This window comes from Podarcis muralis, chromosome 2 (assembly GCF_964188315.1).
Source record: "Podarcis muralis chromosome 2, rPodMur119.hap1.1, whole genome shotgun sequence".
Taxonomy (NCBI): Eukaryota; Metazoa; Chordata; class Lepidosauria; order Squamata; family Lacertidae; genus Podarcis; species Podarcis muralis.
The window spans coordinates 54,313,431-54,338,050 of record NC_135656.1 but is presented as its reverse complement, the minus strand read 5'-3'; the positions used below and the strand labels follow the sequence as shown (position 1 = coordinate 54,338,050).

Below are 24,620 nucleotides of genomic sequence, written 5' to 3'. Positions count from 1 at the left end.
GTTTGAAACAGCGGGAGCGTCATTCTCTTCCAAAGGAGGTGTGAAAAGCCACTTTGCCAAGTACGTGTCTGAATATACCATTGATTCAACTAGACGTAATAATACTAATTTGCGCTCCGGCACCCTCTTTTCCACTCCAGGACCTTAACACATTATGCAGTGGTAAAATTCCATCTCAAAAGCCCAGCTTGGTATGCAATGTTTTAAAGTAGATCTTTGCACGAGGAAAATGAGGGAGCGAGAGAAATAATAACATTGCTTCATAGTGACCCCAAAATTGGTAGGCGTACTGCTCACCTGAAAAGTCACTTATGTGAGCAATGAGGAGGGAACTCATGCAATCCTGTAGATTAGTTCTGTATATCAGAATTTTTGGTTTCAAAAATATACAAAGCATGTCATAATTAGTCTAATGGATTGCCTTCTCTGATTAATTTTAGCAATTATTATTGATTGCAGTATTTCTGCGGATTCCCCCCCCCCCCATATTTGTACTGCTGTTTCACACCTCAAAGTCTTTTGAGATGAATGGATACTGCCAATTCAAAGTGTGTGTGATAACAGTTAAATTTGTGGTCCGAGATGTGTCTGGTCCTGGATGAGAGCTTCTTAACCTCACCCTCATGGGAATGGATGGTTCCATTCATCCCTATGGGAGTGGGGGAAAGATATGGGGGCAAACTCAGAGGATGGAGCTGAAAGCTAACCCCTCAACCCAGCGGGTTATTCATGGATATGGGTTGGTGGCTTTCTGCCCCCTGTCTTCCAAGAAGAGACATCCTGGCTGGTCAAAACTGCACCCTTCAGACAACAGATTGAACATTGAGCACACACACAGACATGCACACTGGGGAGTTTCGATGGTCAATATGGCTGCTCAAATGGGCCCTATTCTTTTTGGGGTCAAGTAGCCAACTGCTTGGCCATCTCTAATTATATAGACATGTTTTCTGAGCTACTTTAACAACAGGGAAGGGCAGAGCATGTGTTGCATGATCTGCTTTGTTCCCAGATTTAATCCCTGGCATCTCTGGGTAAGGCTTTTAGAGAGTCCTGTCTGAAACCCTGGAAAGCTGCTGCCAATCAGCATAGACTATACTGAGCTGGGTAGACCAATAGCCTGATTTAGTATAAGCTGCTTCTTTCCCTGTCTAAAGCTGCGAGCATCGGATAGTAAGAGGAGCAATTTCAGAGAGATTCCGAGAACTCAGGAAAAAAATAGGGCGGGCAGGGGCATGTGGAATACTGCCACAGTCCAGGCCCAGAAGTGGAAGGTTGTTAAGATGCTGCATTTTGATTAAAATGAGAAAGTGTGTGTGTGTGTGTGTGTGCGCGCGCACACACACACACACACACACACACATAGAGAAAAGTCAGTAATTAACCGAACTGCATATTTATCATAGTCTGTCATTGTGTACAAACAATATAATGAATCCTGATTGTAGAATTACACTCCAGACACCTAGGAAACAGAATCAATCTAGCAAGACCCAGCAGCTGCTCAGGAACAGACGGCCCAACTAACCTGATTAAGTAGTGTTCTCAAATACAGTTGTGAGATTGGTGTTGTCAAACATCATGGCAGCATGAAGCAAGTTAAGCCAAAGCACAATCCAAATTGCTTAATGGAAGGGAAGTGCCAAAGAATGCTCACTGGCTTCTACGTGCAATTGGCAGGGCTTCTTCAAAAAGTCTAAGGGAAACTTGTTCATGGCCTCGTGATAAATTCCAAATGGCAGGGATGTTATTAATAGTGAGATTTCCTTGACTAAATGGATGATTACCAACATTGTCTCCTCTTCACTTCCATCAGAGCCCTTCCAGAGAGTTAGGGAACAATAGGCTGCTTCAGAAATAAGCTTAAGTGGAAAAGAAGAGGAAATAATTTCCATGTAAATAGAATTGCAGGGGTGTAGGTCTTATTGCAAAGTAGAAACTCGTGGACATGATCTCATATTCACATTATTGCAAATATATTAGTGAAGGGTGTTACACCTGTAAGTACTTCTCTTTGATGATTTGGGTTATCAGTATTGCAAAAGTTCCTTTTTACATTTCATGAGAGAAAAACCCCTCATATCTATGAGAAAGTCCTTTAAATGTTTGTGAGGAGGAATCAAGTGCCAAGATAACAGTATGGAAGTATTTTATGGGATTTGTGATGTATTTAACTACCATTTGAAATGTTGGCAATGGTGCATAACAATTAATTTGATATTGCTTAATTCATTTTGCCTTTCCCTCTTCCTTGAAGTTTCTATAATCCAAGGGCCTTGTTAGCCAGATTGGTTCTCTTATAAAGATGATGCCATGGGGCTTTAGCATAAGCTAAGAGAGGGAGTGTTTGGAAATATTGCTGACTTAGAACTCAGGTCACTTAGAAGCCGGGGCCCAAAATTATCATACCATTAATATTGGGGGGGGGGGGCGGGGGCAGAGGAAAAATATTAGGACAAAATCTGAAGGTAAAGTCGTACTCATCTTATAACAGTAAGTGTGGTATTTTGGAGAATGCATAACAGACTTTCAGAGCTTTACTAAACCTTTCAAAATTATATGTAAATCCAGAGACTTTTCTTTGTTCTTTGTTGTTGGTATAGAAAAATTGAGAATGATCAATATGCACCAAAACACATTATCCACATTGCTTTATTTCTCATTAGAAAACTCAAATTTCCTGATCCAGCAATCTGTCTTGCCTATGGGAGTTCTCCAGCCTGGAACAGTTTTCTGCTTAATTGCAATGATGGGAACTGATCCATGCACACATTCCTTCCCAAAGGGGCAATGTTAGTGGTGTTCAGTTGAACCCAGAAGCCATGCTCTGAATAACAATATAGAATAACTCTGTCTTATTAAAAGTTAATGGCCCGTGCCTGTCCCAACCACCCCTAGAAGACACAAGTGTGTGAAGACACACACTGACTTAGTCAAAGTCCAGTAGTTTGTGCATTTGAAGCATCAAAGAGGCATCAGTCCCAGCACTATATTCCCATTAGCAGAATCCTGTAGCAGATCATGTATCATCTTGGTCTCCTCAGCCTTTCGAAAAGAGTTTCCTCACATTTGTCAACCCTGCTTCTAGAAGGGGGCACAGGGAGCATGGGAATGAAGAAAGGAGGGGCCAATAAGAAAGAAGACCTGGTAAACCCTACTTCCTGTCCATCAATGCTGGAACAGGAAGCAGAGCTTTGGAATTCAGAAATTAACAGAACTGCATATTTATCATAGTCTGTCATTGTGTACAAACAATATAGGGTGCTGTGTTCAGAGCTTAAGAGGGCTCTTATACCCTCAAGAGTTGCCGAGGGGACATTCTCCCTCATACAATTTACCCTATCAGCACAGCATTATGATGGGAAAATCCAAACCTGATAAAATTCTCACTGTTGCACGTTTAATTCAGGTACAGAAACCTTAAAGGAGACAGTGAAGTCCATGAGGTAGAATTTCAGAAATGTGTTGGATCTAAACGGCCAAATCGACCAAATCCTACACAGCAGGATCTGAGAAAGTAACATGGCACAAAGCAGTTTAATCCTAACTTCCGTAGCCACCCTGCTTTAGGTAATCCTTGTAATATGAGAAATAGAAACTGGACAATCTCACAAAATTAGTGTGGGGAAAACCTGTGCCTAACACATAAGAAAAACAACACTCATTAGTTTTGACAGATTTGAATGGCTTTTCCTCATACTACATTCCTCAGGACATAGCTATCGAGCTGCCACGACTGCTAATATCCATCCACACAAGACTTCATTATATGTTTCCTGCTGCTGCACATTTTAATTAGCAGTATACTTTTCCTTACCTGCATTAGCAGAGTTTCTCAACCCTAATAATATATGAAAAATGGTAGCTGATGGATATAAAAATGGATATAAATCTTTATGCTTTAAAGTCTAAATGAATTCCTAAACCTGTGGTGGGAATCCTTTTTCTGCCAAGGGCAGTTGGATGCCACATGTTGATGGAGGGCAGAGCTAGTGCCAAAACTGGGTGGAATTTGCAGGGCTGCAGGATCTCTTTCTGCCACCTAAATTATTTCATGCACAGAAAAGGAAGTGATTCTCAGAGGAGTGGTCGAGAGAGCATAAGAGGACTGGCCAGGGAGGGGAAGCTTATGCAGCCTCCAAGCCATATGTTCCCCATCTTGACCCCTAAACCATGAACATTCTTTGCAAAATGCCCCCATTGTGGGAGAAGTCATGTAAGAGCTCTCCCTTTGATTCCTTCCATATAGCCAAGGAATGTTGACGGTAGTTAGAGAGATGAACCCAGGCTTTTCCTCCAATGTGGCATGGTTATTCTTGTGCCATGGCATTATTTGGAAAGTTCTAGCAGTCATCAATCATCTGCCATATATTCAGCAGCTACCTTCTGTTTAGACCTTTAAACACCTGCTGAAAACCTTTCTATTCCACCAGGTCCATGCAGGCAAATAAAAATACAACTTTCTACAATAGCTAATTGATGTCTGATTTCAATATGTTTTTTATTGTGTGGTTTTCTGTACTGTTATAAGCCTCTCTGATATTTTTCTATGAAATAGCAGTATATAAATGAATGAATGAATGAATATATAAATATTGTCCTAATAAAAGATTGTCCTGCTCAGTTTTAGCCAGCTTTAAAAAGAAAAGAAAAACAAAACTATAATCAAATAGCGGTAGATCAATAACAGCTTTCCAGAGTATGTCCAGAAATGTGAGAGCTGTGAGATCAGTGAGGAACTTTTCTGTGGTGGTTCCACATATATGGAATGTTTCTTTTCATGAGAGCATGATTAGCTAATGCAATAAAACTCAGCATTTAAACAACACCAGGTAGGATGAAAGAAAACAAAGAACAGAGATTGAATGAAATTTAAGAGCTACAGCTTGATTTAGAAGTCATAGAATCATAGAATCATAGAATCATAGAGTTGGAAGAGACCACAAGGGCCATCGAGTCCAACCCCCTGCCAAGCAGGAAACACCATCAGAGCACTCCTGACATATGGTTGTCAAGCCTCTGCTTAAAGACCTCCAAAGAAGGAGACTCCACCACACTCCTTGACAGCAAATTCCACTGTCGAACAGCTCTTACTGTCAGGAAGTTCTTCCTAATGTTTAGGTGGAATCTTCTTTCTTGTAGTTTGGATCCATTGCTCCGTGTCCGCTTCTCTGGGGCAGCAGAAAACAACCTTTCTCCCTCCTCTATGCGACATCCTTTTATATATTTGAACATGGCTATCATATCACCCCTTAACCTCCTCTTCTCCAGGCTAAACATGCCCAGCTCCCTTAGCCGTTCCTCATAAGGCATCATTTCCAGGCCTTTGACCATTTTGGTTGCCCTCCTCTGGACACGTTCCAGTTTGTCAGTGTCCTTCTTGAACTGTGGTGCCCAGAACTGGACACAGTACTCCAGGTGAGGTCTGACCAGAGCAGAATACAGTGGCACTATTACTTCCCTTGATCTAGATGCTATACTCCTATTGATGAGGCCCAGAATTGCATTGGCTTTTTTAGCTGCCGCGTCACACTGTTGGCTCATGTCAAGTTTGTGGTCAACCAAGACTCCTAGATCCTTTTCACATGTACTGCTCTCAAGCCAGGTGTCACCCATCTTGTATTTGTGCCTCTCATTTTTTTTGCCGAAGTGCAATACTTTACATTTCTCCCTGTTAAAATTCATCTTGTTTGTTTTGGCCCAGTTCTCTAATCTGTCAAGGTCGTTTTGAAGTGTGATCCTGTCCTCTGGGGTGTTAGCCACCCCTCCCAGTTTGGTGTCATCTGCAAATTTGATCAGGATGCCCTTGAGTCCATCATCCAAGTCGTTGATAAAGATGTTGAATAAGACCGGGCCCAAGACAGAACCCTGTGGCACCCCACTAGTCACTCTTCTCCAGGATGAAGAGGAACCATTGATGAGCACCCTTTGGGTTCGGTCAGTCAGCCAGTTACAAATCCACTGAGTGGTAGCATAGTCAAGACCGCATTTTACCAGCTTCTTTACAAGAATATCATGGGGCACCTTGTCAAATGCCTTGCTGAAATCAAGGTAGACTACATCCACTGCGTTCCCTTCATCTACCAGGCTTGTAATTCTGTCAAAAAACGAGATCAGGTTAGTCTGACATGACTTATTTTTCAGAAATCCATGCTGACTATTGGTGATCACAGCATTCCTTTCTAGGTGCTCACAGACTGTTTGCTTAATGATCTGCTCCAGAATCTTCCCTGGTATTGATGTCAGACTGACTGGGCGGTAATTATTTGGGTCCTCTCTTTTCCCCTTTTTGAAAATAGGGACAACATTTGCCCTCCTCCAGTCTGCCGGGACTTCGCCTGTTCTCCAGGAATTCTCAAAGATGACTGCCAGTGGTTCTGAAATCACATCTGCCAGTTCTTTTAATACTCTTGGATGCAGTTCATCTGGCCCTGGAGACTTGAATACATCTAGACTAGCCAAGTATTCTTGTACTATCTCCTTAGTTATTCTGGGCTGTGTTTCCTCTGCTGAATCATTTGCTCCAAATTCTTCAGGTCGGGCATTGTTTTCTTTATCGGAGAAGACTGAGGCAAAGAAGGCATTGAGGAGTTCAGCCCTTTCTGTGTCCCCTGTTTGCATTTCACCATCTTCTCCTCTGAGTGACCCCACGGTTTCTTTGTTTTTCCTTTTGCTACGAACATACCCATAAAAGCCTTTTTTGTTGCTTTTAACCTCTCTAGCAAGCCTGAGTTCATTTTGTGCTTTAGCTTTTCTGACTTTGTGTCTACACGTGCTGGCTATTTGTTTGAATTCCTCTTTGGTGGTTTCCCCCCTTTTCCATTTTTTGTACACATCCTTTTTTAATCTTAACTCAGTTAAAAGTTCTTTAGATAGCCACCCTGGCTTCTTTAGGCACCTTCCATGTTTCCGTCTCATTGGTATTGCCTGAAGTTGTGCTTTTACTATCTCCCTCTTAACAAACTCCCAGCCATCTTGAACTCCCTTTCCTTTTAGTATTACTGTCCATGGGATCTCACCCAGCACTTCCCTAAGCTTTATGAAGTCGGCTTTCTTAAAGTCGAGAAATTGAGTCCTAGTATGCTTGGCTGCTCCTTTCCGCTGTATAGTAAACTTCAGAAGAGCATGATCACTCACGCCTAATGATCCTTCCACTTCTACCCCACTAACCAGGTCATCAACATTGGTTAGGACCAGATCTAAAATGGCTGTTCCTCTTGTTGCTTCTCCCACTTTCTGGACAATGAAGTTGTCTGCAAGGGCAGTGAGGAATCTGTTTGACCTTATGCTCTTGGCTGAGTTTGACATCCAACAAATATCCGGGTAATTGAAGTCCCCCATTACTACTATCTCCCTTCCTTTTGCATGCTTGGCCATCTGTTCCAGGAAGGCATCATCTATGTCCTCCGTTTGGCTTGGGGATCTATAGTAAACTCCCACAATGAGGTCACTGTTATTCTTCTCTCCCTTAATTTGACCCAAATGCTCTCACTTTGGCTTTGAGGTTCTAAATCTTGGATCTCTTCACAGGTATACACATCCCTGACATATAACGCCACTCCTCCTCCTTTCTTGTCTGGTCTGTTTCTTTGAAATAGATTGTATCCCTCCATTATTACATTCCAATCGTGGGATTTATCCCACCAGGTTTCAGTGATTCCTATTATGTCATATTTAGTTTGCTGTACCAGGAGCTCAAGCTCATCTTGTTTATTTCCCATGCTTTGCGCATTAGTGTACAGACATTGAAGTCCATTAATCATTCCCCCGTGTCTCTTATTTAAGGATTTTCTCCTCCCACCACTAGGTCTGCATGCTCTTTGCTCCATTCGGTCTATGACATTTGGATGATCATCTTCATCAATTGATAGACTCCTACCTTCAGGAGCACTGTCTCCCTCCCCCACATTAGTCAGTTTAAAGCCCTCCTGATGAGGTTTCTGAGATTTTTTGCAAAAACATTCCTCCCAACCGTTGTGAGGTGCAGCCCATCGCTTGGGAAAATAAAAAGGTCTGGTTCCAAGGAGAGATTAATGTACTTCTCTAGGGAGAGGATTCCGTAACTGAGGTGCCACTACTGAGGATACCCTTTCATTCATTGCCATTGAATGGGTTGTATCTTGTTCACACAATGAAACTCCTCCCAAGTGCACAATGCATGCACTTTCCAAATCTGTTCTGGAGTGGTTGGGTTCCCCACCTTTCTTTGGTGATCACTCATAGCCGAGTATGATTGTCTTCCATGAACACGGTCTTAACAGTGAGTCCCTAAGTGACTGTGGAGGCTAATTCTGGATCGACATGTCCTTCCACAATGGGGATATAGGTTTCTGGACAGGAGTTGATCACAGTGAGGGTTTGCCAAACGTGCCTTCCTCTTAGCACGTTTCTCCCTTTTGTCCTGCGTTCCATTGTCTTCAAAGTCCAATACGCCTTCGGTAAAGGCTGTTCTCCAATTGGAGCGCTTGCAGGCCAGTGTTTCCCAGTTGTTGGTGTTTATACCACATTTTTTAAGATTTGTCTTGAGAGAGTCTTTAAATCTCTTTTGTTGACCACCAGCATTACACTTTCCATTTTTAAGTTCGGAATAGAGTAGTTGCTTTGGAAGAAAATCATCAGGCATCCGCACAAGATGACCAGTCCAATGAAGTTGATGTTGAAGAATCATTGCTTCAACACTGGTGATCTTTGCTTCTTCAAGTACACTGGCATTAGTTTGCCTGTCTTCCCAAGTGATGTGTAAAAATTTTCAGAGACACCATTAATGGAATCTTTCAAGGAGATGGAGATGGTGTTTATAAGTGTTTCACGAGCATACAGTGAGGTTGGTAGTACAATAGCTTTGTAAACAAGCATTTTGGTTTCCCTGAGAATGTCCCGGTCCTTGAACACTCTGCACTTCAATTGGGAGAAAGCTGCACTTGCAGTGCTCAGACGATGCTGGATTTTGGCATCAATGTTGTTCCTTGTGGAAAGATAACTGCCCAGGTAGGAGAAATGATCAACACTTTCCAACGTTACACCATTGAGTTGGATTTGTAGTGCTGCAGAGGGGTGATTTTCTGTGAAGATAGTTAGGATGGTTTGGAGCTCATCCTCTGAGTGTGCACACACTACATTGTCATCAGCATAATGAAGCTCTATGATGGAAGGCATGGGAACTTTAATTTGAGCCTACTCAAATTAAATAGCTTTCCATCTGTTCAATATATTATTTCTACCCCAGTGGGGAGTTTCCCTTCAACAAAGTGTAGGATCATGGCAATGAAAATAATAAATAGAGTTGGGGCGATAACACAACCCTGTTTAACACCTGATGGATGGTTCGCTTTGAGAGCCATTGTTATCTGCGATTGTTGCTGTCATATTATCATGGAGGAGCCAAAGGATGTTCACAAATTTATCTGGACAGCCAATTTTAGAAGGACAGTCCACAGGGCATTACGATTTACAGTGTCGAAGGCCCTAGTCAGATCAATAAACACGATATACAGGGGTTGGTTTTGCTCTCTGCGTTTTTCTTGAAGCTGTCAAGCAGTGAAAATCATGTCCACTGTCCACCTGGAAGGTTTAAAACCATTTTGGGATTCAGGAAGGGTAGCCTGTTAGGAGATGGTTTGCTAAGATCCTTGCAATAATTTTGCAGGCCACAGCTAATATGGAGATGCCTTGATAGTTTCCGCAATTCACTCAATCTCCTTTTTTAAAAAGGTTGATAATTTTGGCATCTCTAAAGTCTGCTGGGATCTCCTCTCCCAGATTTTTTTGATGAACATGTGAAATTGTTGTGTAAGTTCAATTCCACCCACTTTGAAGACTTTGTCAGGTATCCCATCAGGTCCGCTGGCTTTGTTGTTTTTCATTTGGTTAATAGCTGTACTCTCCCAGATTTGGGGATACTACAAGCTCGTCTCTAATTTGTTTTTGCAGAATTTGTGAGAGGACCTCAGCAGCTACAGGGGAGTTGTGGTTAAGGAAATGCTGGTAATGTTCTTTCCAGTGCAGTGCAATAGCTTCTTTATCTTTTAGAAGTGTCATCTGTTGAGCGTAGGTGGCATATGCCATGATTTATTGGCCCATATACAGTGGAACCTCTACTTACGATCATAATCCTTTCTGGAGGCCCGTCTGCTGGGCGAAACCGGACACTAGTAGAGGCGCCATTGTGCATGTGCGCATTCGGTGGCAGTGTGCTTCTACGCATGTGTAGACGGCAGCAGCCGCTTGTGCTCATGCACAGATGACAGAAGCCGCTTCCGCGCATGCGCAAATTGCGGCAAACCCGGTGTTTACTTCCAGGTTTGCCGCAGTCGCAACTTGGAACGTCCGCGAGAAGAGGAGGATGTAAGTCGAGGTTCCACTGTATTGTCTTTGTGGCTTTAAAGAAACTCTGTGCATCATGATATCAGCTAAGTGCTGGGTCTCTTGAGCTTCTTTTATCTATTTAGTTCTCTGGTTCATTTTTTGAACTTCAGCCTTAGTGTTGGCTCAGTTCTTTTCACAATGCATAATCACAATGCATGCACTTCCCAAATCTGTTCTGGGGTGGGTTCCCCAACCCTCCAGAGCACATTAGTAGGGGGAGAGGAAAGAGAAATTCCATTGTGTAAGGCCTTGCACCTACAGGATGACTTCATTGGTTCAACTCAATGTACCTGCTCAAAAAATTCAGTTTGATTCTATCAACCCATAGAACCAAGGAAGATATTTTGCTCTCTGAGGCAAAATTATACCCCACCCTTCTATGCACTTATGCTGACTAGATTAGCAGCTGAATCTTGCATCAGCAGGACAGAACAGAATCCCCATTCTCTGCCTGAGGGCAGCAGGAGAGTTTCGTGGACGTAGGGCAAGCCACAAGGCACGTGCAACTCCAGCACCCTACCCTCTCTTCCTGTTGTCTCTTGCCTTATTCTGCCTAAAGATGGGGTTGACCCTGAGAAGTGCTACCCACCTCAGTTCACCATGGCCATATGAAATTGGAATCACAAAATGTGTCCAAGCAGATGCCCGGATACTGGAAAGGAAATGATGACTTGCTTGCAGACACGATCATTATTGTTTTCTTTGACTCAAGCAGTATTGAACCTTCTTCTTTTTCTTCTTTTTTACTTCGGTTCGTTGCAATGGCCAATATCAGGATGAAGGCACTGGGATTTAGGGACTGAAGTGAGAAACTTTCTGGGAGTAGATAAGGACGCTGATATTGGGAAGTGTGTAAGCACAGGAACAGTATGTGGGTATGAAGCCATTTCCTGTGATTTTTGGTTTAGACTCTGATTCTGCACACATCACTTACTTGGCCTACATAGGCACTGAAGTGTGCAGCTCCCTCATTAAATTATTTATGGATTTTGAAAGTTTCATGCATTTACAAACACATGAAGTGAAAAAGCACCCCCACACAAAAAACCACCCCCACAATTCTTCATCAGGTTGGGTTGTTTGCCTTGCACTTAAAGGGTTTTAGCCATCCAACAGAGAGAACTATAACCATGTGACTATTTGTGACCAATCTTACAATGGCTAGTAAGAAGAACTAAATGTAAACATGGCATAATAACATTTGATGTCAGGTTTATCCCCATCAAATGGGCGATCTAATGGCATAAAGGAAGTAAATTGTTATGGGATGTGCTAGAGTTGTGAGTGCATAGGCTTTAAATTCAGTCAAATGTATTAAACTGAGGGGGGGAATTATTTATCTCGATTATGCAGACTGAAGAACTGAATCGTGAAAATAGGCATACTCAAGGCTACAAAATAGTTTTACAGCTTATGCAACTATGCTTTGTGTGGCATTCCCTTCCCTTAGAATGGTTTGTGCTTTAACAGAATAAATAAAGTCAGTCAATCAGTCAGTCAATCTGTTGATACCGTCAACAGATCTCACCATAACACCAGCAATGGCGGATTTCCTCTGATCGGGAGGAATCCGCTTCGTGGAAATCAGGGTCTGGACCACCACGGCGAGGCGGAGACCCACTAAAAACCACAGGCAGGAGAAGCCTGTGGATGTGGGATTTGGCTGGCACCTTTTGCACCTCCCCTACTCGCGGGAAAACCCGGTTTCGGGGATCCGGAGCGACGTGGGGTGAGTGGTGCGGTGCTTTGAATCGACTGCTCTTTTCACGGAGTGAAGCCGCATTGCTGTTGCCAGAGAGCGCTGACTTTTTCCTGTGGACAATTGGACTTTAAACAAGTACCCGTGAGTAGAACGGAAAATTGGATTATTAAACTTCGTAATTTGGCACCAAAGCGGGAAGGTCTAAACAGGAAGTCCGCCTTCTGCTTTTGTAAATAGTTTGAAGCAAAGACATCGCAAGCTAAAGTCTGAAAAGTTTTTTGCAAAGGACTAAATTTCTATCAGCTAAAATCACTAAACCCCCCTTGGAAGCAGGAGAAGAGGGGGGAAATCTTAGATTGTTCAAGCCTGCAGGAGAGAGAGTAAAGAAAGATATATTTCTACCGTCTTGAACCTGGGAACGGGCTGTCAAGAAGACAGATGTTTTGGGAAAGTTCGTTGACAGTGAATAAAACGTATGTTGACAGATAGTTAAAAAAGAGAAACATAATGATTCCAATGTTTCCTTTTGCACTTAAAAGAAACAAAATATTTGAAAAACAAAAGTAATTTTGTTGCCGGATCTGCTTTCAAAAGGACGGATACAAATAGAAATTGTTTCCTCTAGAGGGAGCTTTTGAAACTGCTGTTGGAGTGGACCTGGGGAACTCGCCAGCTGTAGAGATTAAAGATTGTGAGAACTAGACATTGACCTTGGACAAGAATGTGGGCAGAGGAAGCCTTAGTCTCTGCTTTTTGCAGGACAAGTGCCTTGTTGGAGCAGCTTCATAAGAAGATGGATTTGATGACTATTGCAACTGAAAATTTTGGACAAACATTGAATACCTATATAGAAACCTCTCAGGAACCGACCCAGGAATCTGCTTTGATAAGGCAAGCTGCGGAGAAGATAAAGGAGGAGGTCGTTGTTGAACCTCAAGTAATGCAAGCGGAGAGAGCCGCGGCCTTGCAGGAACATAAGCTGTTGTTTCTGATGTCTGAATCTGGAGTGGGCCAGATTTGGAGAGATGGAGTCCCGTTTGGACTGGAGATGGGAAGTTGGATAGATTCCCCTATGCAGGGATGTTCTGACTTGGGACTTGGTTCTGGGCCAGGGGGAGACTGGAGTTGTGGGGACCTTTAACTTTGGAGGGACATTGAAGCATGCCTTGAAATATCTTTTAAATTTTAGTGCTGACCATGGAGAATGGGCCGACCTGTCGAGAAGGGATAAAGACATTGTTAGGTTGGAATCCCCCCGAGATCTACTCCTCTGTGGCAAAGGAAGGAAATTAAGAACAAGATCAGCAAAAGACAAAGTAAAGGGCAGGTATAAACATGAAGAAGATCTGCAGAAGGGACATGGAAAAGAGCTAAGAGCCTCGGACAGAAGATCACCAGGTTGATGGACTAGATGGAATTGATAGAAAGGACTGACAGAACCCGAGACCAGGAAGATGAGATGGTGGATGAAGATTGGAAGAAAGTTTAAAAACTCATTTAGAGAAATAATGTAAAATTAATGACTGTTAGAAAAATGTTGGAATGAAACTATTTGGCTTTAGTAGAAATGCTATAAGGAGTTATGTACAAATAAGTTTTAAGTCTTAGGGCTTTCCATGGTAAGAAAAAGTTAAAATAAATTAAGACAATTAAATGACAGAATATGGTGAAAGATGGAAAGGATTTGCTGAGATAATTAATAATTAGAATACAAAAAAGGAAGGTGTGAGGAGGTCGATGAAACAAGTTAATGAAAGATAAAGATATGGGAATATTGGATTTGTTTTTAATTCTTCTTTTTTTGCTTTTGTTTTTGGTTTTGATGTATTGTGTGTTTTGTATTTTTTTAAAAAAAATTGTTGACTTGTATTGTTTAATTTCTTTTTTCTCTCTCTTCTTTTTCTGTTTTTCTGTAAATTTTAAATTCTTAATAAATATCATTTAAAAAAAAACAGATCTCACCATAAAACTTGTCCATCAGTTAATATATGCATCATAATTACATATTTTCTTATGTAAGTGCTTTTGTATAAACAATAATCAACCATTTTATCCTGAAATGTTTGGCTTCAGTTCAGAAAAAATGCATAGGGTTGCCATATTTTGGAGAGCAAAAAAGAGGACACATTTGCTGACTTCTACTTTTAACTATAGATTGCTATGACGACTCTACCCATGAAAAAGAGGACATGCTATGGAAAAAGAGGACATATGGCAACCCTGGCTTGAGGACCATTTGGGAAAAAGTGGTTTACATCAGATCTATTTGTTAAAACATGTAGGATACCATCTTTGTGTCTGTTGATCCAAATATATGGCTCTGTCCAAATGTTTATGGTAGATTTCTGGTGCTTCAAGGCAAAATACATATGCAAATATGAATAGTGTTTCACTTGATGGTTTCTAAGGATCTCTTAGGAATTATTGTTATGAGCATAGGTGGCTGTGATCCAAAGGAGTGTTGCACATGTTGCTACAATGATGAAGGAAACCATGATGTGAACTTGTGTAGAGTCTCCTGCCATATAGCCCACAATGGGCTCGCCCCATTTCTGTGCATGCTTCTGGATTAGATTTCTGGATTAGAGACACTATTGTGTTTATAAAGTCACTGTGTATTATCTTAAGGAACAATCCACTTGCAGAAGAGCAGGAACATCAAGGGACTAGAATTTTCCTTCTGTTCTGGCCCAGTGCTGCAAGGCCAGTTTATACATTCAGCAGAATCACGTGGTAAAGATTTTACTGGACTATAGCATTTCATACTAAAAGTGGGAGGATGGCATGTTTGAAAGCTTCTCCTATGGGTTGGGTAGCGAGTGGGACCTATCCGTAGAAAACCAGTATATTGTGGAAACTACTTCAGCCTAGCTCTCACACTGAGAAGTTATTACTTCTACTACAAAATGTGGAATGTTTCTGATGTGGTGAAGCTTTCAGTCATGCAACACTTCATATATGTTCCAAAATGGCGTAGTCCAATGAAACTTTAACCATTGATTCTCCTGAATATATATACTGGTCTGAAAAGAAACTGGGTGAGCTTATTCTGTGGAATTCTATAGCGTTGCATTCTTAGCTGGAAAACAGATGGATTAGCAGTGAACCTCGGAAAGTTCATTCATGCCTGCTTTGTTTTTGATGTGGCACTGTTGTCTGAGAGAAAAACAAGAGAAGATTTATATCTGTTCTATATCTGACAAAAGCCCAAAGACATCCATCTCTATCTGTTATTCTCCTGCTGAATTACCTTCTTTTTTTAGCCAGTTGAAAGTTGGCAGTTAAATTTTGGAATAAATCATCCTATGATTTCTGAATATTGTTCTAACTCTGCTCTGTTTTCTGCAATGAAACAATAGGTCACTCCAGTGGGGGGAAATTACCGTTGAGTTAAAATGTCAGCTACAAACTAAAGACTTGTGAATCGATAAGGCTCATAGATGTATTTTTCAAAAGTTCATATGATCTGTTTTTAACTAAGCCTCTGTGTGCAATGCCTTTTACAGAGATGGGAGATTTATTTTTATTTTTTTTAAAAAAAGATTCAATTTAGCTATTATTGACTTTTTTCCCCAAGCTAGACACAGAAGGACTCTCAAAGCAGGTCTATAAATTAAATTAGCCACACAGTACACAGGCTGTGGGGCTCCTTCGCCATGAACAGAGAAGAGCAAGTAGGAAGTGAGGAGAGAAGCTGTTTTCCGCTGCTTTTGTAAATCACGGGCATTTTGTTAACAGGTGTTGCAGACATAGAAAGATGGGAATGAAGGCAGTGGGAGGATATTTTATATATATATATATATATATATATATATATATATATATATGCAGTGCACATATTTCAAAAATGCATGAGCACTCTAGGAGCTCACAAAGTCATGTTTCGCTCCACTGCAGTTGCCTTTTCATGAGGGGGGGGAAAGGATCAGCCGCTTGATTTGTATTTAACTATGTACCTAACAGCTGTAGATAGGCTGTGCAATGAAGTCTTGAGAGAGGAAAAATGCCCTGGATATTTTGAAGGATTTCTTCAGACTGGCACAAGAAGGAGGTTTTTGTTCCTAAGGAAGCAAGGCTTTGCATCTAACTGTTTTAAATTGTCTAAATGAGATGAAACACCTTCAGTTCAAACTATCTTCACACCTTCTTTCTACGTACAATGCATGGATGGAGACGGGAGGAGTGGGATTACACTGCTGCACCCAAAGCCATCACACATAGACCCCAAAGGTCTGAAAAAGGATGCTTAACTGTGTGTAAACATATGAGGTACTTATACATGTGCACAAGTCAAACACCCCTTTCCAGACTTCACAAAGGACAGAGGGTGGGAACAGGAGGGTGCATATTATTGAGGACAGGACTAGTGGTGCAGTTCATCACCCCTCTTGTCTTCCCCTGTCCATGTAAATATTCTATATATGGAGAAGATGAAGATCAAAGACAGCAGTAGCCTGTGTGGTGCCTTTCAACTCGCATGTGCCCCAGTTGTTGGACTCCAACTCCCATCTGCCCAGCCAGCATGGCCAATGGAGAGGAGTGATTTAAGTTGTAGTCCAACGACATCTGCAGGCCACCACATTAGTGACCTGTGATCTAGGGGCTTAAGTGGTTTGCTAAAAATAAGTTAAAATGCACAAATATGCACAGAAACCCTTAGAAAAAGGCGTAACAGTCTTAAGTCAAGAGGCCAACAACTCTTATCTATACAAATGTTTCAGAGCATTAGCACCCATTGGCAATGAAAAGCTTCTGTTCAGAGAGAAAGGGAAATTTCAATTTTCTTCACTAAGGCTTGTCCAAATTGCCATTCTTGGTGCCAGCATGGTTCTCTCCAGAACACCTGTTCCAAATAGTCTTTGTCAGTTTGTGATTTTCAGATGACACAAGAAGCATACGCCAAGCATAAGTCCTCCTGATGCCACTAGGCAGTCCTACAATGAAGTACAAATCCCCATTGCCACTGCAGCTCAGAAAACACACCTCTCACTTAGCAGCTGAATGAGATAGAATCATAGAATCATAGAGTTGGAAGAGACCACAAGGGCCATCGAGTCCAACCCCCTGCCAAGCAGGAATGCTTTGAAATCAGAGCTGGACACCCAAAAAATAATACAAGGGATTCTTGTTTGATTATCTGTTGATCATTACTGTATATCCCCTTGGAGATGGTTATGATTTTAAATGATAACTTGCTCACCTGGGATGGGATGGTCTGCAGTTTTATATGAATAATTCTCACTGAAATTAGTGGGACTTGCCTCTGAGTAGAGATTCATAGGATTGGGCTATTACTTACTTTAGAAAATAACAGTGAAGGTCTGTCATTATGGGTGGTGTCTCTGTGTTGCTTATTAAGTCTCTGATATCATGTATGGGGCCCCTTGATACAAGGGATGACAGTCAGGTTCTGCCCTTACTGCACTCCATAAATATAGAAGAAAGGAAAAAGATGTCCCAGAGAATGGGGAAGTGGGTAAACCTATTTCCTGCTCCTAATGGCTAAAGCCTGTTTCTGTTTGCATAACCCACTCTGAATTCTGTTTATTTTAATCACACAAGAGTGTGGCAGAAGTTTAGAAACTGGCTTTACTTTTCAATACAGAAAGGCAAAAGAGGCACCCCGTCCCCTCATTTGCATCTCTGGAAACTGTGCCCCAGTTTCTCTTGCAGATGATGTGTCTCTGTTAAGAAGCTGCTACTCAGCAAACTAAATTATATTTGGCTTGATTTGAATGACGGTTATGGTCCCCACAGGTTGGGAGTGATGATTATGTTCTCTCCAAAGACAGATGACATTTTAAATCCATCATTAGCTCAGTATTTCATTCAGAAGGCAAATGATTTTTTTCCTTTTCTTTTTTCTTTAAAAAAATCTGTTCTAGATTTTTCTTCTAGCCATAGATTATTACTTTGGGCACATCTTCAACTAAGCATTTTTAAATGACAAATCAAGAAACCAATTAAGACATATTTAGTCTTCGGTGCTGCACCCACTTACGCACACTTAAATCCTATTGATTGCAGTAGAACCTAAATGCATGTAACTGGTCAGGGGATTTCAGTCATAAACATTGGTGTGCGTTGTGTGTGTGTTTAATGCTAGAGGCTTTCCAGCTGGCTGATTACAAACCTCAAAGACGAGTAATTTTTCTTCCCAGAAGAGCCTCAGTTCTCATTTGTGTGCTCCATTTATCCTGCCAATATATTCACTATGTGGCGATGACATATACCGGTAATCCTTTTTTTTAAAAGCATATGAATGAAAGCTGCATTGTATGTCTCTCTGAATCTTGGCAGGTCTACAGCAGCATATCCTTACCACGTTCTCTGTTTCTATTTCCAGGAGAGCCTTCAAGATGGTCTTCATCACACTGTGACTGCTGCTGTAAAAATGGCAAAGGCGACAAAGAAGGAGAAAGTGGAACCTCCTGCAATGAACTCTCCACCTCAAGCTGCGACAGCCAGTCAGAAGCCAGCTCCCCTCAAGAGACTGTCATCTGTGGCCCGGTCACCCGCCAGTCCAATATACAGACTCTGGATAGGCCAGTCAAGAAAGGCCCGGTGCAGCTACTTCAGCAGTCCGAAATCCGGAGGAAAAGCGACCTGCTCCGAACTCTAACTTCCGGCTCTAGGGAATCCAACTCTAGTAAAAAAAAATCGGCGAAAGAAAAGCTCTCGATTGAGGAAGAGTTAGAAAAATGCATCCAGGATTTCCTCAAGATCAAAATCCCAGACAGGTTTCCAGAAAGGAAGCACCCTTGGCAATCTGAACTGTTACGAAAGTATCGTCTATAGGAGCGGGGTTAGGGCAAGGAAAATCACCTTATTGCCATTTACAGAATGAGATCCTACATGATAAAAGAAACAAAATAATAATGGTAATAATTTGTTAGATCACACACACAAAAACGACGATGACCCACAATCCATCACTATAGTACAGCCTAATTTGCCTATTTCACCAAAGCATTCCTAATTACACTATAACAATATCCTCCCTGTGATAGGAGGATTAACAAGGCATTCATCATGTGTTAACCTCCTGACATATGCCATATGCTTGCAGTGCCACACGCACAGCTAAGGAAACATGTGCAGTATGGTTGTGGGTTGGCACCACCAACGACGAAAATTCTCATATGGTCGGGCAGAGTTTTATGGTGGGCGGTGATTTTCTAAGCTGCATGCCTTCTTGAGTTCACCTTTAATGTCATTTATTTGGAGAGAGAAGCTGGGTCAGGCAGATGTCAATGGTCTTGAAAGGAAGACCGGTTTACACCAGGAGAGAGTGTATATATGTCTGTGTGCCACATAAAAGCTTTCTTCGTTTCCTCCTTTTAGCTGTGTGTTACTCTCAAAAAGGAACTACTAGAGGTAACTGTATGACCTATGTCCTCTTCCCCACCCCTGTAGAATTATGTACAGAATAAGTATTTGCCCCCTTCTTTTCTTGGAGAGGAGGGTCAACTCTTGATATCAGCGGTAGATCTGAATTTGCTCTCTTTGCACACCATGAATGTTTATGAGCCACAGACTGCACTCAGCTTAGCAGGAACATCTGACAAGCCAATGGCTGCAATCCAGTAGGGAGATACGTGTGGGGTCCAAGTGGTTGTGGGCTGTCACACTTCAGATTTTGCTCAGTTTCTCTTTCAGCAATTTTCATCCCAATCCCTTAAACTTGGAGTGTTTAAAAAGTAGCCCCCTGGATTCAGGAGGGAGAGCTGCTGGAATTAAAACTGATAGAACTCTAGTGTGCATGGAGAAATGGCAGACATCTGCATTGTGAATTGTAAGTCCTGCCAATGTTTTTTTGTTTTTTTTTACTGGCCCTGCCTTCCAAAGAGACTTTATGTGCATGCAGAAATCAAGCAGGAAATCCTTTCCCATCATGTTATCTCCACGCCAGAGAATATTTCTCTCTCCTTTTTTTTTTTTTACATACCAGTGATGGCACAGGGGCAGTAAAATAAGTAACCAAATGGCAACACTAATTGTACCTAGTTGTTGGCAGGGGCGTAGCGTGGGTTGTCAGTACCCGGGGCAAGGCAAGTAATTTGCGCCCCCTAACCCATGGATTTGCGCCCCCTAACCCGTGGATTTGTGCCCCCTAACCCTAACCCCCAGATGTTGTGCCCGGTGCGGCCGGCCCCCCCTGCACCCCCCACGCTATGCCACTGGTTGTTGGACTCTTTCTGCAGTCTTCATTTCTTAACTTGAGGAATTGGCAAGTGGCGGGGGTAGGGAGAGAGATTAGGTTCAGTTCTAGTTGTGCACAAAATGGTCTTTTGACCATCTTGATACCATTTTCCTGGCATCTCTGTTAATATGTTAGGCGATTTTGTCCACCACTCTGCTCTTTCGTCCTTTCTCATGCTATAGAGCTCTCATCCCACCCCACAACAACGAATGTGTTTAGGAGATTAAGGATGAAAAGGAAAGGAACCAGTTGAAAGAGGAGATGCTGGTGATTATTCCTCTTCTGGAGGAAGAATACGGGCAGGTCAAGCCGCTGAGTTGTTGATTTATGTGGGCTTGCCAAGCACTGCTGCCAAGAATGTATTTGGCCCAAATAAATGGGGGAGAGCAGGCTCCCATCCCCTTTTGACACAGATGCAATTAGAAGAAATTATAGGCCTAACAAGATGCATTTTGCACTCCGGTTTGCAGGAAATGGATTGTTCAAGTGACAGGCAACATTCCGCTTCTAGCTGCATGCATTTGAAAATGAAATTAAAAATTGAAAAGTATCCAAATGCACTCAGCTAATGGGGATTCATGGGGGGGGGGAGCAAGGGCCTTCTCAGAACACAAGAAATTCCCTTTGAGGGGAAGAGCTTCACTTACTTATGAGCATCTTTTTTACCTATAGCATTAGACCGAAAGGGAGGCAGGGTCTAAAGAAGCTTGTGTGGGAATGTGTGAAGAAAAAAGTGAGAAGTGCAGACACAAAGCACTTGAGATACAATAGAAACTTACCTCCTTTAAGCAGCAGGCCAGCCCTTCAGACAAACCCTCTTTGTCTATTTTGTAGAAACAGGTTTATTCCAATTATGAGCACCCTTATATAAAAGCAGGTTCTGCTGTAATAAACAGGACTTAACCTCCCAGTATAGATGATGGTGATGATTGATGAGCTCAAGATAGCATGGTTCTTTCCCCTACATCCTATTTATTATCAACCACCCCATGAGGTAGATGAGGCTGCAAGTTAGCCAAGTGAGCTTCAGGCTGAGTGGAGATATGAACCTGACTCTTTCAGCCGAACACTCCGGAGCAGCACATGTCGTGAGGTTCCTGCTTACCTGGATGGGGATAAATGGACTGGCAGGAAGGTCCCCTATGGGAGCAGCAGACGGCAGTCCTGCTTGTGCACCTGTGCACCTCCCTGCAGTGCTGCCCAACCCTAGACCCATCCAATTAAGCAGGAGTGCAACAACCACTGTTGGGATGGTGCAACTTCCATGATTATTGCCACATCTTAGTTGTGAGCTCTCAGGGTGCTGAGGAGTCAGAGGAAACATTCTGAAGCACAAGAAGGGAAATATTAGGAAGTTCAGTATGAAATGGTGCTGAAAGCATGTACCCTACCAGTACTTTCTGGAAGTAAGAACTGTTTGACTTCCTTGGGAACTGGGGGACTCTCCTTCATTATAAGTGTTTAAGCAGAGGTTGGATGGCCATCTGTAATAATAATAATAATAATAATAATAATAATAATAATAATAATAATAATAATATATTTATACCCCGCCCATCTGGCTGGGCCTCCCCAGCCACTCTGGACGGCTTCCATCAAAAAATTAAAATACAGTAATGCATCAAACATTAAAAGCTTCCCTAAACAGGGCTTCCTTCAGATGTCTTCTAAAAGTCTGGTAGTTGTTGTTTTCTTTGACACCTGGTGGGAGGGTGTTCCACAGGGCAGGTGCCACTACTGAGAAGGCTCTCTGCCTGGTTCCCTGTAACTTGGCTTCTCGCAGTGAGGGAACCGCCAGAAGGCCCTCGGTGCTGGACCTCAGTGTCCGGGTAGAACGATGGGGGTGGAGACGCTCCTTTAAATATACTGGGCCAAGGCCATTTAGGGCTTTAAAGGTCAGCACCAAGACTTTGAATTGTGCTTGGAAACGTACTGGGAGCCAATGCAGGTCTTTCAAGACTGGTGTTATGTGGTCTTGGCGGCCGCTGCCAGTCACCAGTCTAGCTGCCGCATTCTGGATTAGTTGTAGTTTCCGGGCCACCTTCAAAGGATGCTTTAGCTGAGATTCCTGGATTGCAGGGGGCTGGACTAGATGACTCCTGGGGTCCCTCTTCCAACTCTACAATTCTATGATTTTATGATACTAAAGGCTTTTAAAAACTTTGACCAGGACTGAATTCTATGGCTTTCAAAAGCACTGGTGGGAACCAATAAGCATCAGTCATTAGGAATGAGAGAAATCCACTCTGTAGCTTCTCAGGAGCACTTTCATCTCCATCTACTTTTTGGGCTTTCAGGGTGAGCCCTGGCACTGAAAATATTGACCAGGGCTGAGCCCTGCCACAAATCAAACCAGTCTCTTTCTCGCTGTGATTGAGTTGAGGTAGTATGTGTAGTAATTGAGTTGATGTTTAGCATTAGTGACATTTTTAGCAGCCTGTTAAAGAAACCATTCGCACCACAGAACCTGGATTTACATTGATTTAGTTAATTGGAGGTTAATTAGAGTAAACTGACTTAAATCCAAGCACTGTGGAGTAACTTTTTTCTTCTTACAGCAGATCAGCTTGGAAAGCCTGAGTTTTTGCACAGGGTCTCTCAGCAGCACCTCCCAGCCCAGACAAATGTGCTGCGTGGCATGATGGGTATAGTGCCAGCTTAGACTGAAGAGTGTTTGCTTTCAGCAGATCTGAAGCCTAGTCTCCTGGTTTTATGGCTGCCATTTTCTCTCACAATTTTGCAACTAAATTATTTATGGGGAGAGGTAGTCGCAAATAAATCTGCAGAGATCATTAGCCAGGCCTAAATTTGCTTTTCAAGGAAGTCTTAACAGCTCTTATTGAGTACGGGTGTAGTGCAGGGATGAAGGAATCTGTCAGCTTTGGTTCTCCATCTCCCCAGTCCTAAGTTCAATTCTCTACATTTCCACATCAGTTTGTTCTTTTTAAAAAAAAAAAAAAAAAAAAAAAAACCCTCATGAAAATCTGCCCGCATTTTAATGGAAAATTTCCCTAATATACACATTTTTTTTGCATGTGGTTTCATCTAATTTAATGCATTTCCCCATGTCATTTTCACTAATACACATCAGCAGAAACAACTGCTGCTTACTGGAAGTGAGAGTGGCAAAGTCAGCACTGTGCAAACACGTCGGAGGAGCCAGTTTCTGTACTTTGTGTATTTTTATTCAGATGCAAAATGGATTTTGGTGCTGAGAAATAGGGAGAGAATAGAACGAGGAAGCCACCTGGAGCCCTTGTTAGCAGAGTCGGTGTCATGAGCTGTCATGGTAGGGAATCTGCAGGGGTCCCTCTGATGAGAGCCCCCTGGACCTGCTAGATGAAGTGAGAGAGAGCTTCCCCAGCCACTCTGGGTGGCTTCCAACAAAATATTAAAATACAGTAATGAATCAAACATTAAAAGCTTCCCTAAAGTCCCAGGAACAAACCAAGAGCAACTCCAGTCTCAAACTGAGATTTGATGTCTACGTATATGAATGTATTTCTTATTCACCTTTATTTGAGCTTGAAAGATTATTAAGGCAGTTTCTCCCGCCAATTAATCATGGTTGCCAGGACATGGAGTCAAAGTAGCAAACAGCATCATCTTAATAAACTATGCTCAAGCCCACAGTGGTGGGAGTGAATAGGAATAAGCTCCCACACCTTTCCTGATCAACTTCTTCCATGATTTCATTGACCACTTAAGTCAGGGGTGGGGAATTTGCAGACTTGGGGATCCATGTGGCCTTCAGCCTATTTTTTTTTACAGGAATTGAGAGGGGGCAGGGGAAAAGGAGTTTGGCTGAAAGAGAGAATAGGGTAAAGGGGGAACTCCCACTTTTGGCTCAGACCCCATCTACTTTTGCTTCTGGTGCCACCAGTCACTGGCATGTGGCTAAGAGGAGCCAGTGGCCCATCTAGTCCAGGATCTTGTTCTCTCACAGTGGCCAACCAGATGTCTGTGGGAAGCCTGCAAGCTGGACATGAGCGCAGGAGGACTCTGCCCACCTGTGATTCCCAGCAACTGGTATTCACAGCCATACTGCCTCTGACAGGAGAGGTAGAACATAGGCATCCTGGCTAGTAGCCATTGAGAGCCACTAGCGCCTGAGGTAATGTAGCCCTCAACAGAAAAAAAGGTTCTCCATTCCTGACTTGGTTATTCCACTTTGACCCTTTCCCAGGTATAGAAATGTAATTAATGATAATAATAATAATTCACCTTTTGATTTATAATATACTTTTCAGAAAACTGATTCCCCTCCCAACTGAACTTGTCCATAGACATATACAGTCCATAGGTATTTTCCCTCTTGCCTTCTGGTTCTTTTTTGCATTTATATTTCTT

At 42.4% G+C, this 24,620-nt stretch overlaps 1 protein-coding gene across 1 annotated transcript in view; it reads left to right on the top strand.

Moving 5' to 3' along the window:
• Positions 1-23,223, top strand: part of KCTD16 (potassium channel tetramerization domain containing 16) — a 156,165-nt gene extending 132,942 nt beyond the window's left edge. Inside the window, exon 3 of the mRNA XM_028717921.2 lies at positions 18,414-23,223. Within this exon, the coding sequence (XP_028573754.2) occupies positions 18,414-18,865 (452 nt within the window). The 3' untranslated portion in view covers positions 18,866-23,223. The remainder of the gene's footprint in view (positions 1-18,413) is intronic.
• The last annotated feature ends 1,397 nt before the right edge of the window (positions 23,224-24,620 follow it).